Source organism: Fistularia commersonii, chromosome 7 (assembly GCF_037954325.1).
Source record: "Fistularia commersonii isolate RoL2024-O1a breed Wild chromosome 7, RoL_Fcom_v1.0, whole genome shotgun sequence".
Classification (NCBI taxonomy): Eukaryota; Metazoa; Chordata; class Actinopteri; order Syngnathiformes; family Fistulariidae; genus Fistularia; species Fistularia commersonii.
In genome coordinates, this window is record NC_141290.1 from 15,824,773 (window position 1) to 15,845,312 (window position 20,540).

Genomic DNA, 20,540 nt, shown 5'->3' on the forward strand with positions numbered 1-20,540 from the left:
TTCCTCCCATAGTCCAAAAACATGCAGGAAAATTGCCCCGAATGAGTGAATGTTGTCTGTCTTTATATGTGGCCCTGCGATTGACCGGCGACTAGTCCAGGGTGTACCCTGCCTCTCGCCCGATGTTAGCTGGGATAGGCTCTTGCATCCCCCGTGACCCTGAGTGCAGGATAAGCGGTAGATGATGGATGAATGTTTGGTGAGAGCCCTTTTTTTAAACACCAGTTATTTTTTCAAAATAAACTTTAAAGTCAGCAGGAAAATATTGAATTGCCTTGAAGAACTGCAAAGAAATCTCCTAAAAAATCAGCAGAGGGATAAAATGCAACGTCTCTGGCAGCTTTATTTTTAAGATCCAGAAGAATTCGACCATGTCTGCTCTCAAGAAGGACATGGAGTTATAAAGAGAAGAATGTATTTGGTAAAAGAGGCAGCAGTGGGCACTCACTGAGGCGTAAGGGTATTCTTTGACATCGAAGGCAGCTTGAGATCTCGGTCAGCTGTTTCAGGCTCCGCCTCCTCCAAGTCTGTTTTTACTTGTCAGCGGGGCAGTGTGCCGTTTGGAAATAACTTAACCTTTGGTTGTTGATTCCCCCAAAACATCTCTGCGGTTCATGGGGAATGAGCAGGTTTCGAGAGGAGGCAGACCCTGAAAGAGGCTGGTTCGTTGACGTCTCTGTACAATCAGCAACATCTATCTAACACATCAAATAAATAAGTTACAGTTTTGGAAAAAAACAAACAAAAAAAAAACAGATGAACTTCAGAATAGAAACCGAATGAGATTCTTTTATTCTGAAGTGACCTGCTACTTTCTCTGTGCTTGTTAAATATTACCTAAATACTGAATAAATAAGTCTGGAATCGATCAGCATTTCCATCCTTGCGGACAGTCTGTGCCCGGGTCATTTCCATGGCAACGTGATCTGCTGTGCTTAACATCTTATATCACAGACTCTCAGCAGCTGACTGAATCCCAACACTTTCAGACACTCTACCTCTGACAGAGCAAATTTCATTCTGATAATCCATCACTTGGCATTTTGGGACTCTTCTTCTGCATGGATGCATTCTTGCTTGGATTCTTCTTTGAAGATCATTTGTACGATTTCCATGGTAACGGAAGGTATAAGACACCGGTTGTAACAGGAGCCGTCAGTTCACGTGAACTGGCAGGACCAGATCAATCCAGTATTGGGAGGTAGAGTAGAGACCAGAATTGACTGTCCTTCTTGGTCGTTTCTGTTCCGGCTGTTCGTTGAGGTTCGGGTTTGGTTCTGGCTGGAGGGTTTCTGCAGCTTTGGGTTGTGGTCCTCATTTGTGCAGGCTGGGAGGCGGTACTCATCTGTGCTTTATTTGGGTTCGTAACATCAGTCCGAGAGCATCTGGACAAAAGAAGACGGAAACAGACCTCGCTGGTGCGGTTCCTCTTCGATGTAACCATGCTGCAAGCACAAACACACACGGAACAAAATCACACACTGAAACTTTAACATTCGGGCTGTTTAATTATCTCACTTTGGGGCCTCAAAAGTCATCGTATGTGGTTTCTGCACAGATATATGTTTGAAAATATAAGACCGCAAAAAGTTTCCATCCACGAGTTACATGGCTTTGATTTGATCAGGATAAACAACAGGTAGCACTGCTGTGCTGGATGAAAAATAATAATAATTAATACTTTATTAATCCAAGTGGGGAAATTCATTCTCTGCAATTATCCCAGCATGGATGAACCATGAGCAGTAGGCTGCCGTCGACCAGCGGCAGGGGAGCAGTTCACTGTCTTGCGCAACAATGCTTCGACACACTAGGAGGAGCCGGGAATGACCAGGACTGTCCGGTTACTAAGACGCCACCACAAAAACACAGAGGCGGTGCCATGCCTTCTTCTCCATCCACCTTCTACCAGCTACCCCACTCAGGGTCGCAGGAGAAGCAGGATGCCTATCCCAGTTGCCATCAGGCGAGAGGCAGGTCAGGTCCTCACTGTCTCTCTCTCTCACACACTCACACACACACACACACACACAATGCCACCCTTCCCTCCTTCTCATAAATATATTCTGATATATTCCGGGTTTTTTTCTTAGCCCTTGTCTCCTTGCAATACGTCACAACCAGAGGTAATGAGCTGCTAAACTGTACATTTTTCCCCAAGGACAACAACTTTTTTTTCTAACAGGATAGTCATTAGCTACTTTTTAATTGCAGTTACTTCTGATGTACTGTTTGCACTTTTTTTGCCTTACGGTTGGTCTATTGCAAAGCAATAGTGATGACCACAGCAATGTTCTTTATACTTTTGCTCCTCATATAAGACCTGATTTAGGTAATCGCATCATTTGTATATTATTTCGAATTATTAACTTGTTTTTTGCAAATGCTGTTGTTTGGTGGACGATGGTCACAAAGGAGATACATACCCACCAGTCACTGTCCTCCTGCCCTAGAACCACCAGCACCTGGCCCTCAGAGAAGCTCAGCTCATCATGGTGGTCAGCTTCGCAGTCGTAAAGCGCCTGAACGCGTCGGCAAGACATCCCCCGAGGCTGAGAAAAAACAGATGTCTAAATCTTTCTCTACAACCGAAACTATTTTTCTTGTTTTGTTAAATCCATTGAAAGTAGTGATAATCATCTAGTTAAGGGAGTGCGAACTTGGTACATGTACCAATAAAAAGCCCACATTTACCAGAGCCCTATTCCTAACACAAACTCCGGGGTTAACCCTAACTCCTGAAAGTAACTCTAAAAGTTACTAAAAGTCAGACAAGTTTGGGAGTGGAGCCATTGGAAACCCCTTCCACGATAATGTAGGGGTAGTTCCAACTTCAATCACTCTATCTCATACGGTTAATCAGATAAACGATTTTGATGATCGCCAAATTAATAATAGCATCTATGACCCCCTGATTTTTCTTTTGTCAAATCCTTCAAAACTAGTGTCAATCATCTAGTTAATGGAGAACAAATTTGGTACCAATCCAATGAAAAGCCCACATTTACCAGAACCCTAATCCTAGCTCAAGCGTTAACTGTTACCCTTTAGCTAAAACCTAACTTTCCAGATGAAAGTCGGACAAGCTTGGGAGTGGTAGTGTTGGAAAGCTCACTGAAAACAATTTGAAAACTAATTTTCCATCGATCCACCTCACACGGTTCCTTAAATAAATGATTTTGAGGACAAAACCTAATCACTATGACTTTTTCAAAAAATAATAATAATCAAAACAAGTGTAAGTAAGCAAGGGAATGGAGCACAAATTTGTTACTGGTACCTCTGGAAAGCCCACATTTACCCAATCCTTAATCCCAACTCCAGCCCTTATCTTAACACTAAACCTTAATCTCCAACTCAAGGTTGGAGAAGCTTTGGAGCAGCAAGTTATGACTAACTCACCAGTGATCGGCGTGGAAGTGGCTGGGGAGCAGGGCCTCTGCCGGCACTCTCAAAACTCAGAGAGCGCTGATTGCTTGGAGACACAGCGGGTGAGGCTTTGTTGGTGTGATGAAGAAAGTGGGAGGAGTTTGTGTCCATGTCACCCCTGCGGACTGCTCAAAAATAAAAAAACAAAGACTATTATAAACAGTGACACATCATGTATTTATTTTTTTCTCTCATAACAGCATTGGCTAAGTAATTTCTAATTAACTTTACTTGAATGAAGGCTACATTACATGGATTGTGTTTAATAAATATTTGAATAATAATAATAATAAACAGAATTAGTAAACTACAAATAATAAATGATTAAGTCTCCAATTTTCTTAGCTGAACTCTCAGAGCATAAGCATATCACAGCCTCCAGTATTTTTAAAATTAGAAAAAAGAAAATGAGTGTTTGTTTTGTCATATTTGTGAAATCACTCCTTTTTTATCTTTGCCTGTGTGAATTGCCTTCCATAATATACGTTAGATATTATTTACATATATTTAATCATGTTCACTGGAAGCCTTTCATCGAGCTGTTTTATCAAAATTGAGAAAAGAAAAAATTATCACAGCAATAAAGACATTAAATATTTTCTCTCATATAATATTACAATACTGTCAATTACATGTTTTATTATAATACTTTATTGTATTTGTTATCTTTTAGGTTCAGTTTACACTACTGTGAATAAAAATGAAAGAAAGTAAAAATTGTTTAATAGAAATTAAAGTGAACAATAAATAAAAAAGGAAGAAAATGAGAGATAAATAAAAAGTGGATTGATTAAAGTTAAGAAGTATTATATGATATGGGAGGTGGCCTTGTGTTAAGCAAATTTGATGTGGTTCAGATGCTAAATGTAGAAATAATTTATAATTTCATGGAAATTGATTCCATCGCGGCAAACAGTCTTCACCACTCTAGCAATGTGAAGGGCGCAATTGGGCCGAACCCTGATGGATAAAGCAGATGCAGATCCAAGAAAAAGTAGTCACTAGACTGTGGATGGGAAGTACCTCTGTCCGGTCTTTCAGTCAGTGAGCCGAGAGGAGACACTGGTCTGCAAAGATAGACGAACAACAGAGAGAGGGAGGCAGGTTTAATTGCTGTAAAACTCATTATAGTTTCTCTGCAACTTACGAAGATGTCGGTTAAATGCCGGGCATTTTTTCTGGTCATTTTTCTCAATTGCTCTCTCAATTGTTACATAATTATTCCGATAGCATACGTAATGGAAAATAAAGACTATGTATCATAACTTCTCATTTGGAGTCATGACACTTTGAGGATCTCATGTTGATGACATCGATTCAGTTGACGTTTTTACGTCTGATACTCACATACACTTCTTAAAGGAGGATTCTGGACCACTGTAGATCCTGGGGCTAGTTGGAAACCCATAATCTGCACACAAACACACAGATACAGAATCAACGACACAGAATGACCGATTAATTGCGGGGTGTGTTGGACATTACCGTGTTTGCTCGACTCAGAGCAGCTTCTCTTGTGTCGGACGGCAATAGGAGGGGTCAGCTTTCTGTTTCCTGTTACGGGGACGAAGAGCTCCCCCTCTTGCTCCTCTTCCGCCCCAACTCCCTCTCTCCCGGCAGGAGGCGGCGGAGGAGGAACACTAGGAGCTGTGGGACAACAGCAAAAAAATTGATTAAGATCTGATCCACCAATAAGACGCAAAATCTCAAACGTTAAAAATGCTCAAATATGAGATCGTTTTTAGTCCGTGGGACTGTGAGAAACATCTTCTTGGTTGCAGAGAAATTGATGCAGAGAAATTGACAATAAAGCTGAATTTGACTTTGAGAGTTTCCTGATCGTTTGTTTATAGCTGCTTCTTTTTTTCATGTTACTTCTTAAACTTGTCTAGATCAGAGTTGCTGACCTGAAAGTAATTTCCTTTCTTTTTTTTTTTTTTTTTTTTTTTTCCAGTTTTTGGAGATTTTTTTGGTGATTTCATTTTTATTTGCAAGTCTATTTTCATTATTACCATGAGATAATATAGCGCAGAATAACGTTTTGCTGATTTTTGAAATAAATAAATAAATAAATAAAAATTACTAAGGGTCAAAGGCTAATGTAGAAAACTTTAGGAAGTTTGTGTCTTGATGAAACGAAAAGGAGGGCATCATTGTTACAGCTTATGTGAAAATATTAACTGTTTTTGACATGAGAGCCAAAATTAGACTCCGCTTCATCTGTCCCCGCCAGCCCTTATTTCCCCCTTCATTCACTCTCGCCTGGGCACGTCAACGTCATGCGGCGCAAAGGAGAGAGTGTTTTTTTTTTAATTTTTTTTTTTTTTTGGCCAGGCTGCAGGTGAAATAACAAATAAGCAAAAACCGCAGCTCACCTTTGACCCTGGGGGGCAGCGGGGGAGCTGGGGAGGAGGGGGGAGGTGGAGGTGGGCTGGGTCCAAAACCAGAGGGGCGGCTGTTGAGCTCCATGGCCATGGCAAGCCTCCTCCCTACACTGAGCAGACCTCCACCTCCTGCTGTGCTAAAGGGCGGTGTGATGGAGGAGGGGGAGGTCTGACCAAAGATGAAGGGACGGGAGGAGAAGGAAAAGGAGGAGGAGGACGAGCGCTCCTTCTTTACTGGGCCGTTCTGAAAAAAAGAGGAAAAAAGGATGAGTTTCAAAACCTTAAGATGCCAGGCTTATGGCCACGTCTCCAGGACATCACTGAAACCGCCGGTCGGATTTGACAAAATAACGAGGGCGGGGAGATGTTGAGCCTAAATGCCGCTTCATTTTGAAATGAATTCACACTGATGCACTTTTATTTTGAAATACAGACCCTTCTCCATTCCATCTATTTGTTCCAAAAGAGGCCAGAATGGTGACAAAAGATAGATATTTAAAAATACAGTTATAGTCCTTGGCCTCAGTGCATTGTACAACTTTGAAGAATGCAATTAATACTACGTCTTAAATACTTTTTTAGATTCCTTGTGTCAGCCATATGCTGACTGTCGTCATAGTTACCTTGTCTTCAAAGTCATCATCACTGTCATAGACATCGTCATGGCGAAGCCTCCACTCGTACTCGACGTGGACATGATGGTCAAACTGGTTGGACTGGGCCTGCTGCAGCTGCACAACACACAGAGTGAGAGGGATGCAGTTCTACGGACACTAACTACGGCCTGACCGGGGCCTCACCAGCGTCTCACAGTGGCTGTACTTCAACCTGCGGCTCACATCCAGAGCAGTCTCTCCAAGCTCATTCTCTGCCGGACACACACACACACACCATCAAGGTATCGAACATGACTGAGATTATCAGTTGGGGATTTTTCTGTATTCCTCTGTCAGTATAATTCCGAATTTAATTTTCAGCTCTTTCAAACTTTTTTAATGCAACCTGTGCGTAACTCTCAGGTCTTTTTTTTTTTTTTTGCGGTCATCAGCTTACCTGTCTTTAATTTTACTAAAATGCAGAGCAGGATTACTATTGCAACAACACATCATTGGTAAGGTAAAATTAACCTGGTGTCACGAAGGTCTAAACCCAGCTCACGTTACCTACCAGTGGGTAATTAGTGGGCAACTTTGGATGAGCCATTGTGGCTTTTTTCTTATTGATGAATTTATAGTTCATTTTCAAGTAATCAAGTGGTTTTTATGTGATTTTATTTCTTTTAAAAATTTTCAGGATTCTTTGTACATTTTCTGGTAATATTGACTAATTTTAATCTATTTATTTATTTTTAGTTTTTCTTGTTTTTTTGTTAGTTTTCAAGTAATCTAATATTGTAATTCTTGGAGACTTGCATATTTGCGTTTTGGTTTTAGCTCACTGCTTATTTCAGATGAGTTTCTATGCCCCAATTTGCATTTTTTCTAAATATGACATTTTAGGAAATAAAATACATTTACCCAGGATTAAGAAAATAAAATAAGTTCCTTTCATGACTGGGAAAATATTCCCACTCACTGAATTAGCAACTTTCATACAAACTTATACCATCAAAGACCAAAGGGCACAATAAGATTTTTCCAAAAACTGCCTTGGTCAGATGAGTTTAACTTTTTTTTTTGTCACATCAGTGAACTTGGTTTTCAAAACCAATCTGAGGCTATGTAAGGCTCAAAGTTACAAAAATACCCTTTTAAACTGTACAAGAAAGCTATCAAATCCAGAAATACCCTTGTTTCCGAGAGACCCCTTCAATTTATATTGTGTGGGAAAGTGAGGACATTTTTGTCCATTTCTCAGGGCCCCTTACGCCTGCAGCCAATCATGAACTTTTGTCTGATTATATGTGTGTGTGTGTGTGTGTGTGTGTGTGTGTGTGTGTGTGTGTGTGTGTGTGTTTATTACTGATGTGTGTGTTGGCCCGGGCTCTCAGCAGCAGTTTCACACAGTCAGTTTTGTTGTGGAGGCAACTGTAGTGCAGCGCTGTGTTTCCAGCTGTCGTCTGCATGTCTACATTGGAGCTACAAAACACACACACACACAAACACACACATTGGTAAACACAAGTCATCAACACAGTAGGGGGGAAATCACCTTTAAAGGTCACAAAAAACACACACACACCAGTTCTGAGCCAGAAAATCCAGTATGTGAAGCGATGTCCTATCAGCCAATAGGACAGCTAGATGGAGTGCCGTCTCCCCTTTCTCCTGTTGACATGGAAACATGGGTGTGTGTTGACTTAAGTTAGCGAAGTCTTGTTTTTTTAAGCTTGACTGACTGATCTTAGACAAGTCACAGCTGGGGACCTGGTTCGCAGTCATCCAGGTCATTGTCAACTCTTGTCAAAATCTTGTTATTGTAGCAACAGGACTTGATTTTCATTCCTTGCAGATGTTTCACCTCACCTCTCAAACAACATGAACGGTGGGGATTTCCGAATATAATATAATATCTGGTGACTTAACCAATGTTTTGCAGTTGATATTAGTTTATGACTGGTGTATAAGACAGAAATATCCCCTATTCTATTCAGTGTCACCAAAGTTTGACTGATAGACAAGGATCAAAACAAAATACTAAAGGGATGGAATCTTTGCAAGGCGTGAGGTTTGTATAAAATCATATATTCTAGTAAGTCTTTGGATCAAGATTCCTTTTGTAATTGTCATAATTATACCACAGTTGTCTTAGAGTGAATAGATAGCGGTTTTCCTCACAGGAGTAATCAAAACTTTGATCATCATACTGTTATCTAAACACCAATTTGAATGTTATTCAAAATATAACTTGGCTCTTCTACATGCCAATCATGCTTTGCCTTTATTCATACGTTAATATATTTTCTGTTTTTGTCCCTTTCAAATCAAATGGGATTTTTTTATATCAACATACAGAACTGCTCTCTGCAAGATCAAATTCGATGAACTCATAAATCCTGAATCAATGGATCTTAAATTACTCCAAAAATAATTTTAGAAAGTGAAATTCATTTGTAAAAATACCCCCTGAATATTCTAAGGTGATACAAGATATGAACTAGGATTAAGTAATAGAACTAGTCCTATGAACTATGCACTAGTTTCCAAAGATTCGCTTATACCAATGAACACATGTCTGCATGCGAATACGTGCGCAAAAGCATACCTGTATGTGTGTGAGCAGCGGGTGGCTGAGCTCCATCTTCTGAGCGTACAGTTGGATCAAACTGTAGATATCACAGCTCTTGGTTGCCTCCTGCAGGACTCGTAGCGCAGCAGCGGAGCTGTGGCTCTTCCTCACGAAGTGAACATCCTGGTACTTAGACTGGATGAAATCTTTACGCTCTGTCCTGCGAACATGCGCACACACTTCAAACTAATACAATTTACAGAAACCAAAAATGTACCCTTACTTCGTGTGTGTCTTACATGTGGCTGTGTTGGGACGGCTTCAGCGACGGGCTCAGCAGGTTTGCCTCCAGTATTTCATTAAAGCCAGAATTTCCAACATTTCTGGCCAACTGGGAGGGAGAAGACGGTTGACGAAAGAATCAAGACGACAGGATGGCAGGTGAGGTTCACACTGGTTACACAAGGCGGTTTCACCGCCTGTTGACAGATGAGCGCGTGAGATAACATATTGGACGCACCAGCAAGTCTGAGGTCCCCAGACTGTCCAGACTCAGAGACTGGATCCTGGAAACATGGACCCCCATCTCTCTGTGGATCCCTGAGCACTCGATACATGTCAGGATGCCAAGGTTAGTTGACAGCCACCCAGGATCTAGAGAGAGATAGTACACAGATTAGCATCTCTACCTCAAACCCCTTATTCATCAATAAATAAAGAAAAAAGAAAAAAAACTAACTGAGGCTGAGGTCTTATTTGAATGTAAAAGCGCTAAGTAACAGTCACTGAAGCTTTTTGTCTTTTGGTCTTTTTTTCTGCTCATGTTGCAGTCTGTCATTGGAATGTGGATGTTGGATTTCGATGTTTTATTCATTTGATTAAAACCAAATAGGTATTTTAGGTTTTTTAGGAAATTATAAACCATTATCTTGTCACTCTTGGTCACTCTTGATTTCTGCTTAATGTCTTGATTCATTTTAGAATAGAATATTCCTTTTATCGTCCCACAGTTGGGAAATTTCAATTTGCCCATTTCCTGTTCACTGTTTGGTGATATCGGAGTCATATGTTAATTCTTCCTCAATTTTGAGGTACAGCTTTCGGATAAATGTAGCTGTGTTTTGTTTTGTATTTGTTTAATTACTATTAAACCAATATTTTTGAGATATTTTTTTCAAAATTCTGGGATGGGACTTTTCTTTAAAAACAATTGATTGCCTGATAAAAAAGTGATAAAGAAATATTATTTGTTAAAATGATAACTGCAGCCAGAGCTGCTCTGCAAGGAGCTGAAGGCTCAGAGTGTTTTTGACTTGAGTTGGAAATAGCAGCGATTCATCGATTGACACCTGGAGCTCCACAGTCACAGCAGCTGTTGTTCCCCGGCATCCGTCTGATGTCATCGGTGATGGCCCGAGTCAGATCCTCCATGCTGCTCTCCCCTCCGCCTCCCCCTCTCCTCCCCCCGTCCAGAGCCACACTCAGAGCTTCCTGTTTGCTGTTGCTGAGCACTGAGATCCAGCTACAGGTCCCAAAACAGGAGCACAAAAATATTTCAGCGGTTTGATCTCGCGTTGAGCGGCATAAATGTGATGATGACATCGGCGACAGACTCACGCCACACACTCTGGTTCATCCTCAGCCAGGAAGTGATATGTCCGATTGTCTAGCAAACAACGTTTGTTGTGTTGTTATGTTAAATGCTTGTTTAGTTTAAAATCATTATCATCAAAATCATTGTAACAAGGGTTTGTGTGTCCTACGTGAGATGAGGTCAAAGCACTTCTTGTCTTCTACACTGGGTTTGACCTGACAGGTGAGCAGGTTGAGTCTGGTCGGAGGTTTATTCGGCTGAAACATAGCCGAATAAACATACAGTCAATCAACCCATTGACTTAGGAAACTTTACGGCCAATACAAAAGTAAAAGCTTAGTAGGTCTGCAAAAACGTAATGAGGTCAAGAGCAGATCTGGTACACTTTAACCTGGATAAGAAAAGGTCGTATTACAATAACAATACATGTTAAAGAGATCTGATCAGCTTGATCTATTTACATTCCCAGCACCATCCTATTTACAGACATTTATATATGTTTGAATCTAGAGCGTGGTATCAGTCTCAATATTTTTAATGCAAACCACGTGAAATATGGACAACAGTCGGCAGTGAAACTGCAATTATTTGAAGTTGTAAACCAACCAAATTCAGTGTGTTCAATCATTTGAATGTTAATTTCCAGACAGTGTGACATTTCATGATCTTTTGCTTTTTGCAGTTGGTTGCTCAGAAGCACAAAGTGTGTATTTCATGCTAATCTAATATTGGTTTCATACTCGAACGTCAGTCTCTCGCCTCTCTGACATTCAGATGCAGCCAAATCATGTCTGTGATTGGTTAAGCATGCCTGGTTAAGCAAGATTGTAACGTGGCTAAAATGTGGGCTGATTTATCATTATCAGAAAATCATACACACTCACAGTTGCATGAGCGATGGTCAGGTAGCAGTTGTGAACTGAACATTTCCTCTTCTGCCACATTTTCCTCAACCTGAAACACAGTTTTAAAAATACAACTTCATGAACGGACTTGCTGTCAGCATTAGCAGATGTGTGACCTCTGGGTTTTGAATATCTCCACTTCTGCACTTGCGTTATGAGTTTGTTGTATCTATAACCATCTTTTATTACTGTACGACCAAGTGTCAGCGTTCTAATGTTTATGAGTAAGAACTTTTAAGGAGGGATTCTGTTTGATCTGTTTCACATTTTTGACTAAAAATCCATGTACCTACCCAAGATAGACCATTTAAATCACCTACAGGTGCTCAAATTGGAAATTAGATGATTCTGACGTGAGACAAGACACTTGTAACTTGGATTCATACATTTTGATGAAAAAATAGCTTGTTAATTTAGCCCGGTACTCAGAAGTTTATGAAATGTTGGAACATGATATTTATATTTATATTTAATCTTTGTCTTAAATCCAGATAATTTCCAAAATAATAAACATAATAATATGAATTACCCATCACTCTTCTTGTAGAGGAAGCCTGTCCTCTCTGTTCCATACTGTTTGTCTCCAAGCAGCTGATGCATACTGTACACATGCTTGGGTAAAGAGTCCTGCGCACGCGCACACACACACACACACACACGACACACTAATAACTACCTTTAGGCGAGTACAAGTTTAATATTAGTGCTTTTGGCTTGTTTGTGTGTACACACATGTGTGTCAGTCCCACCTGGTCTGTGTGAACGACCGGCCTCAGCTGATCTCTGAGTGACACCAATTGTCGCTTCTCCTCATCCTGACGTTGCTTCACCTTTGCACACGCACACGCACACGCACACACACACACACACACACACACACACACCACACACACACACACACACACACACACAAACCAGCTCATTTTAGTGACAAGCTCTTCAAATATTTGTCAGAACGAATCCAGGCTATTATCCTGTTAAGTTACTGTCTAGCTATTATACTTTATTAATCCCTTGCAGGAAATTTTTCTCTGTATTTGACCCAGCATGGCTGAACCATGAACAGTAGGCAGCCACTTAGTGGCACCGGTTAGGGGTTTAGTGTCTTGCTTAACAATAATTCAACTGGCTTGGAGGAGCACGAGAGTCGAGCCAAGAATGTTCGGTTCAAAGGGCAACCACTCCAAACCCCTGAGCCATGCCGCCCTTAGAAAGCATTGTTCTTCAAATTCAGACAGAAAAGAGATATATATTTTCTTAAAAGACAATATAATCATCAATTTTTAAAATTATTCTGAAAAGCAACATAAGGCTGGATTCTTCTGTGTGTGATGTCTATCCGATGATAAGCAATTGAAATAATTAGAATAATATATACATATTTTTACAACGCACTCTGTTACTCTATACATAATGTGCTATAAAAATGAAAGACGGAGAAAGAATTACTAAGACATTAGAAAGACAATACACGTCTTACAACAGTGGTACCCAACCCCCGGGCCGCGGGCCAGTATTGGTACGTGAATCAATTGGTACCGGGACGCACAAGAAATAATCAATTATTTCCGTTGGATTCATTATCTGGGTCTGAACAATCTTTTTTTTGAAAAATCTTATTTTGAAAAATTACCGTAATCTCTTGGTTACATCTCGGTCACTTGAGCGCCAAAAATGTAACCCACAAGCTAGCAAAAATTAGTAAAAACAGATGTCAGACAGAAAGACGGAAAGTTTCTTTTCGAAGGGGAAAAGATGGAGCCACGCAGTGGATTCACATTTATTATCATAGTCGCAATATAAACAATCTACATGTACCTCACATCCCCCCCTCATCTGGGGAAAAAATTTTCAAGCGTTGACTAGTCTGCGGTGATAAAAAGGTTGGGGACCACTGCCTTATAAAACAGCAAGCAAATGTGAATTCCAACAGATGCCAAAAAGCAAGTAGCCCCCTACAGGCAGGGTTGAAATCTGCATATTGTTTGTCTTACTGTGGTTAGAACACCATTCAGCTCCTCCATGTACTGCTTTAACCTCTGAGTGGTGGAAACACACTCCTGCAGAAAACTACACACACACACACACACACACACACACACGCACACACACACACACACACACACACACACACACATACATGCATGTGCACACACATGTACAGACACACGCACACAAAAACATAATCTTAGATACTCCTAGCAACAATGAAGTGATATGTGTGTGTGTGTGTGTGTGTGTGTGTGTGTGTGTCTGTGTGTGAGTGCCCCTTACTTGTTGTGACTGTGGTAGTGCTTGATGAGGTTCTGAAGCAGGTCCACACCCCTTTTAGTCTTTATCTCATTGACCTTGATCAGATACTGAAACATTGGACAGACAGGAGGCTGATTATTGGAGGAAATCGAGTTACTGCAGGGCAGCAACAGGGTGATGGGGGAAGGGGAAGGCAGGGTAGGGGGAGGCAGAGTGAAAGGTAAGACAGGGGGCTGGGGGTGCAGTAGAAAAGAGAAAGAGAAGCTGGAAGACGAAGCAGAGACACCAACCTCACACATGCTCAGCTGGAAGGAACGTCTCTCCTTCTCTAGCTCCTCCGCAATTTCCCCCCCGCTGACCTCTGTCCTCACCATCCCATACTGTCGGGCCAGCTCCCTCTTCTCCTTTTCTACCTGCTTACTGTGCACACACACACATATACAATAAAAAATTTAAAAAAAACTGTCTCCTTAAAAGCAGATTCAAGATTGAAAATTTGAAAAAAAAAAAAGATAAAAAAATCATTATCCATAAAAAACTGGCCCAAACACCTCAAAGTAAACAAAAAATAACCCTAAAATAAAGCTATATGAAGTCAAAATGTTTTGATGTTAAGTTAAACATAACATCACACTGGTAGGAAAAATAGAAAATGCTTTAAAAACAATTAATGATCGACAAACATGCACTTATAGTAGAAACAATACAAATAATAAAGTAGCCATTTATATCTATGCCTGTGTTCATGTTTGTGATATGTTGTCACAGTGCAGCTGTTAGCAAACTGAAGCCACTCGTTTCCAAGGAGCAGCCACTGTGAAATTAAATGGTTTATACAGTCATGACTGAAGTCTCACTCACAATCTGCTCTCGTAGTCCCGCCAGGCTCGATCGAAAGGCTTCTTCAGGTCCTAAAGGCGTGACGAGAAAAAGGATGAAGATGTACTCCTTGTAGACACAGAAAGACAGATAAGATAATATGTGTTGCAGAGGGAGAGGACAGGTATCAGAAGACAGTAAACAATAACAATGAATACAAATAAAAACATAAGAAAGGACAGAGACAACAACAGTAAAAGGACGAAAACAGATAAACTGCCAGAGTAAAGTGCAGATCAAAACAACAGGGACAGTCAAGCAGCAGCATCCTAAGATGATCATCAATTTTATGATTTACTGAAACCGTTCACATGTTTGTGTTTAAAAGCCTCATCCAGGTGATCTCTAAGTAAAAAAAGAGCTCTCACCCCCTTGACCTCTCTCAGATCTCCTTTCACAACAGAGTCCAAGAAGAAGTTGATGTTGTGTAGCATACTCTTTAGCTGCATGCAGACACACACACACACAAAGGGTTAATACTCAAGGGCATCTTAACTGGTAATTATTTGAACCACTTTAACTTCAAGTCATTGTTTCCTTGTGAGATGTAATTTTTTTCCCCTTCCTGTCTTAAATAAAGGATTCTCTCTGAATAGACTCAAGTGAATATATGAGCCCCTCAAGGAAGAACCACAATAGAGACATCCCAGTTTGCATTCTGTTATCCTGCAACCCGTTGTTTCCCATATCTACTTTTTACATTTGTGACAGAATTCAATCAATTGATCAACCAATCAATGGCCCAGTTAGGATTTATCTGTTTTCTCGGGGGGAATTTGCAACAACACTGGTAAAATCTATGACAACAGCATTTAAGTTCTAAAAGGACTTGTAAAATGTTTTTCAATTAATTGTTTATGTCTTGGGTTTTGGAATACATTTTTCAAAAACAAAACTATTTAAGTAAACCAAGGATTTATTGAGAAATGTTCTCAAATCTGTCATTCATACTCTAATTTTTCTTTTTTACAAAAGACATTCATCAGGATGTTGTTACTTAAGCATAATTTACATTTGTGTTAGAAAAACCTGAGCTCATTTGGATTTCCACAGCCCAACCCTCTACTGACTATGGTGAGGGGTTTTTGTAAACATAGCACAACCCAAGTGTGCATGATAGCATCTTGCAACTGCCCGTTTTTTTACTTGTGGCTCATGCTAAGAGTCAAAACGTGAACAGTATAATATTCCATAGCAGTTTGAATGTATGTTTTATTACTTTTCGCATAGGTAGGCTTGCTTATACCATTGACTACCAGCAGGGAGGCATCTCTAATTCTGTATTGAACAAAGAAAGAAAAAGAGGCCTTTGTCTTCATGCCAAACTAAAACAATCAGGGCAAACAAGTGAATAATTCATTAAAACCTTTGCAATTGTATTATCTATTATTGGAGCCCCTGCAGTTGAATGTTGGTTCATTCACTGCCGCATTAACAGTGTATCAAGTATTTAAGCCCAACATTCTGTGTTGTGTACGCTGTTGCAACCTCCGATCTACGTTATTACTGACAACTTGGCTTACCAGATTCTTCATGGGAGAGACAAGTTCTTTAGAGAAGTCGGCTAGTCGGCAAAATGCAGAGCCGACTTCTGTCTCCCCGTTGGAGTGGCAGTTGACTGACAGCTTCTCCATTGAATGTATGTACTGCTCCAGGTGGGATACGTGATCTTACGAAGAGACAAAGCATGAGGGAATAATAGAAGTTCTTTTTTTGTGTGTGTGTGTGTGTGTGTGTGTGTGTGTGTGTGTGTGTGTGTGTGTGTGTGATTGTGAACCTTGCCCTGATGTGTATTTGGCTTTAGCTGCTTTTTTCATCTTCTGTAACACCAAGCGGTCACTGTCCAGGGCCTGAAAACAAATTGAATAGGTCATAGATTCGAACTTCTGCAATGTTTTAAATTTGCTGAAAACCAGCGAAAGTGCTGAGTGTGTATGTGTGCGTTCATGTGTGGGCTAGGCAGGGAGACAATAATTCACCTGCTGACTCAACACACATGCAGAGGACAAGCTTTGTTCTCCAACAACGGTCTGTCTGAATCTCATCACTGCCAATCTCTCCATGAAGCTGCCTAGGTTGGATGTTGGTGTTTTAATTAAAAGTTGCATCATGTGGAGTCAAACGCTTCAACGGTATTTAATTAATCATTATGAGCCGCGAATCAGATTTTTGCAAGCGAAGCTGATTACCAAAGCAGAGCTGTGATGGGTGAGAGGAAAGGAGGTGACTGTTAAAATATTCATAAGTTCTTTTGATGCTAAATAAAATCAGTCATAATATCTGCTCGGGATGGAAAATCACGTCAGATGCTCTGCAGAGATACAGTGACTTGCAGAGGGGACTCTTATTTGATGTTCTAAAAATCTTGTATGGGCATTAAATCAAAACAAATCTAGCACCACTGACATGACTTAAATATGTAATTTCAAATATAATATTTTCCTATCCTTTTCCACTTGCCTATTTGCAATGATACTTTTTGCAAATGTGATCAGAAACTTCTCACTGATGTTCAAGTGATTTCAGGACAATAATTTTGTTTTTTTCTTGCTTATTCTCATTACCTTCTGTGGATATTTAGGTGATATGAATAAAAGAACCGTGTCTGGATGAAGAAAGTAAATTTTTTTACAATATTTAGCTAGATAATATCAGTCAATAAATCAATAAATTGCACAACTAAAGTTCATTCTGGATTTTGAAATGATCTGTACATTCTGGTCAATATTTTTCAGGTATTTCACCCCCTCAATCACTTTCTCTAAACATTTTAAGAATTAAGAGATACTGTACCATAATGAAAACACTGAATTGTTGATTGGTTTAGTGTTCAGGTTACAGATTCTCATTTATATTCATTCCTCTGTCTCCGTCTCATTTACATGGCATAACAATGAATGCTCATGAGGATTAGTCTATTCAGGGAAACATGTGCCCACTCTGCTTGAGTCAAAGTGGCAGGGGGTCTGTATCTTTCAACCCAGTGAAAGTCTAAAATCTCTGGGTCACTGACCAGCTGTGTATGAAGGCTTCTGTTCACTCGTAAATCTACCTTTTATTACTTTTATTAACCGCAAACCTAGGGTAGCACCAGTGGCTTCGGCAGTTGTAATGCTGTTTCCTCCTGACTCCATGGAACTGACTGAATTGCTTTATGGACTAAAAAGTCAACCGAGCTCTTGTGAGCATGGGGTTGAGGAGAAACACGGGGAAAAAAATCCTGATTTTTTTTCTTCTCTGGATAAAGTATTCCTTCCTTTCTCTTAGTAACTTCAACAGAGCCACAATTTGATTGAAGATGTTGCAGAGAATTCTGCATTAACCACAATCTTAGAGGAATAGAAATGTTTCTGATGGAGCTTTCGCTGCTCAGACTGGCTTGTTTTAGGAATTGTTATATGGGAAGTGAAAGGGTATATTTGCCCATAATCTCACAACCTTTCTGTATACGTGTTTTCTGGAAAATAAATGGCAAAAACGGTGGGACTGAAAAAAATACGGGCTACGGCTGCAGAGTTCTGTGTTTTTGCCCAGGTGTTTGGGGCAAGAAGCCCTGACAATCCATCTCCGATGGTGCCGCGGATTGCTAAGCTAGCTGTTAGGCGGTGATGGGATGCTCTTCACCTCACTATCTTTTCCTCTTCACCCTTCACTTTCACTTTCAATGGAATGACTGTTTTTTCATGACAAATTCATCACGAAGGAGAAAGGTGAAGCAAAGTAGCCATAAAAGGTTTGAGGTTTGAACTCAAACAACTCTCTCTGCCTGATGTAGCATGCTATGCGAGCCATGCTAAGGCACTTTTAACTCTTTACAAAGGTGGGGTGATAAAGGGGCAGATAATTCAATTTAACAATATAAAATGAAAACATTATCATTATCTGGGGAGAGAAAAGAAACTGCATTGCCAAATGTACAATCGCCCAACCTGAAAAGGAAGGACGGCGGTCATTATTGCCCACCTGCCCCCGGAACGCTTCAGTCCGGCCCTGCATTCATTTAGCTTCGACATGTATTTGTACATTTTGCGAAAACAACATTGACAGAGCAGACTATATATTTTTCTTGTGCGTAAAAGTACAAGGCTTTTGGGCTAAAACTCAAAAATGGGGTAAAAACAAATTTCCATCGTCACCAATTCCATTCTCAAGAGATGATATAACATTTGGTTTACTTTTAGGCAACAAAAGAGAGGAACTCTGTGTCAATGTTATTTTAGGTCTGGCCCAGTCCCAAACAGAATGCAAAAATGTTACCCCAATTTTTTGTTCTTTATAAACGATTTTGAATTATATTAAAAAAAATCCTTAAAACTTATGGAAGAAAGCAAAAACCAAAAAATATAGGTTTATGACTGATATTCCTTTAGATCCACTGAGTTAAACACGCATTGCATTCCCCTTGCCATTTACTTTTTATTTTTATTTATTTTACTTCATTTCTAGAATAAAACATTTCTCACAACCCTTTAATCCTGTTTACTCTTAGTTAATTGATTGCATACAAAATGAATGTCCTTATGTTTCCTCAAGCCCATGCATTCGATTCTATTCAGCCATGTTTGTTTGTACATAGGTATTATGTTATAAACATATATTATATGTGCTTGATAAATTTAAAAAAAAATTATTAAAATTACAAAAAAAATCATTAAAAAAAAAAATGCATCGAGATGAACCCAGACAGGAAGGAGGTCACGATGAGATCCGGTTCCACTGACCTCCTCCAGCAGGTAGACGGTGTTCCTGCAGCCGGTCATCTTGGAGGTGAAGGAGGAGGTGGTGGGGGAGCTCCAGTCCTCCTGGACCTCCTGCACAAACTCCGACACCGACACACACTCCGGCATGGTGCCGCCGATCGGGACAAAACCCGGTCCGGATCTGGCAAGAATCCGTACGAGACAGGACAAGGAATCGTTTGGGGGGGGGGGGGTTAATCCCAGGATATTAAAAGCATAAATCTCGGTTTATAATAACAAAGATGATGCCATCAGCTGGGGAGTTCATTGTTCGGAGCGACTCTTCACCGCGAGCCGCAGCATCAGCCGCTCCTCCGAACAAAAGGTGATTAAATCCGGCTGGGAATAAATCCTAATCCCGTGTCATCCTCCGGTGGATTTTGAAGGGGTGGGGGGGGATAATAAAAGCCAAAAGAATTCCAGTCCAAAGAAGAACGATTGCTATAGAGCGAGTTCATTGAGAGACAACCGCCCGGGCGTCCGCGGATGAACCTGCTGACAAAGAGCGGTGGGGCCGAGCGGAGAACCGGATCTCCCCAGCTCCCGGACCCCGCGACCGGCTTTAGAGGAGATAGCAGGCCGGTACTCTTCTCTTCGCTTCATGAGGCGTTTCATGTCTTTTCATCATTTTTTCCCCACCGCGACTGTCTTTTCTCTCTATCTTCCTCTCTTCCCCTCACTCAAAAAACCGCATGGAAAAAAAGCGCGTTCCCGGCGAGCGGCGGTGGAGCTGGGGTGTCGCGGCGACGCGCCCCGCTGGCAGAGCGCGGAAGACGGCCGGGGAACACGTGGTGCCTCGGACGGACACACCCCCGGATCAGGCAGACATACTTGACTCCATTGATAATCAAATTAATTTTTAATTGTTTGACGAGCTTGATATAAGTCCTAGACGCTTTATTTATTTGCGTTATCCTTAAAAAAAAAAAAAAAAAAGCAAACCATTTGACTTTATGTACGTATAATTAATACCAGTGTGGGGCCGTCAGGGCCTGCAAGGTCTTCTCTGCTGGCCTAAAAAAATATCTGAATCACAGATGTTGATTATATTTTTTCCAAGAATAATTATCAAATAATTCCAAATGGTCTGTTCACTTCCTTTCATAGCTTTTCCCCTGGTTGAGCCTCTTCCAGACATGCATTTTAATATTAAAGCATTTAGCCAATCACATTTCAGCCACAATCTGTT

The 20,540-nt window shown here is 40.6% G+C and overlaps 1 protein-coding gene across 1 annotated transcript; it reads right to left on the reverse strand.

Annotated features, from left to right (window-relative positions):
* Window positions 1–325: 325 nt before the first annotated feature.
* On the reverse strand, window positions 326–20,068 carry unm_sa1614 (un-named sa1614). The gene is made up of 28 exons (XM_086150024.1): window positions 19,334–20,068; window positions 16,390–16,462; window positions 16,136–16,281; window positions 14,981–15,055; window positions 14,595–14,644; window positions 14,024–14,153; window positions 13,755–13,840; window positions 13,475–13,550; window positions 12,230–12,310; window positions 12,010–12,107; window positions 11,460–11,529; window positions 10,745–10,832; window positions 10,599–10,647; window positions 10,331–10,503; window positions 9,502–9,635; window positions 9,281–9,372; window positions 9,018–9,201; window positions 7,995–8,080; window positions 7,776–7,891; window positions 6,614–6,681; window positions 6,437–6,544; window positions 5,805–6,057; window positions 4,915–5,076; window positions 4,777–4,840; window positions 4,453–4,496; window positions 3,403–3,554; window positions 2,427–2,552; window positions 326–1,445 (listed from the first exon to the last, which is right to left on the reverse strand). The coding sequence occupies exons 1-28, from the start codon at window positions 19,457–19,459 to the stop codon at window positions 1,371–1,373; spliced, it is 2,985 nt and encodes a 994-aa protein (XP_086006150.1). The 5' UTR covers window positions 19,460–20,068; the 3' UTR covers window positions 326–1,370.
* Window positions 20,069–20,540: the final 472 nt, after the last annotated feature.

Excerpts from the sequence above, each read along its gene's own strand:
- unm_sa1614 (XM_086150024.1), bottom strand. The coding sequence starts at position 19,459 with ATGCCGGAGTGTGTGTCGGTGTCGGAGTTTGTGCAGGAGGTCCAGGAG. Across the intron at positions 10,648-10,744 it reads GTGCTTTGACCTCATCTCAC|ACAATCGGACATATCACTTC; the intron begins GTAGGACACACA and ends GTTGTTTGCTAG. Across the intron at positions 9,373-9,501 it reads TGGGGACCTCAGACTTGCTG|TTGGCCAGAAATGTTGGAAA; the intron begins GTGCGTCCAATA and ends TCTCCCTCCCAG.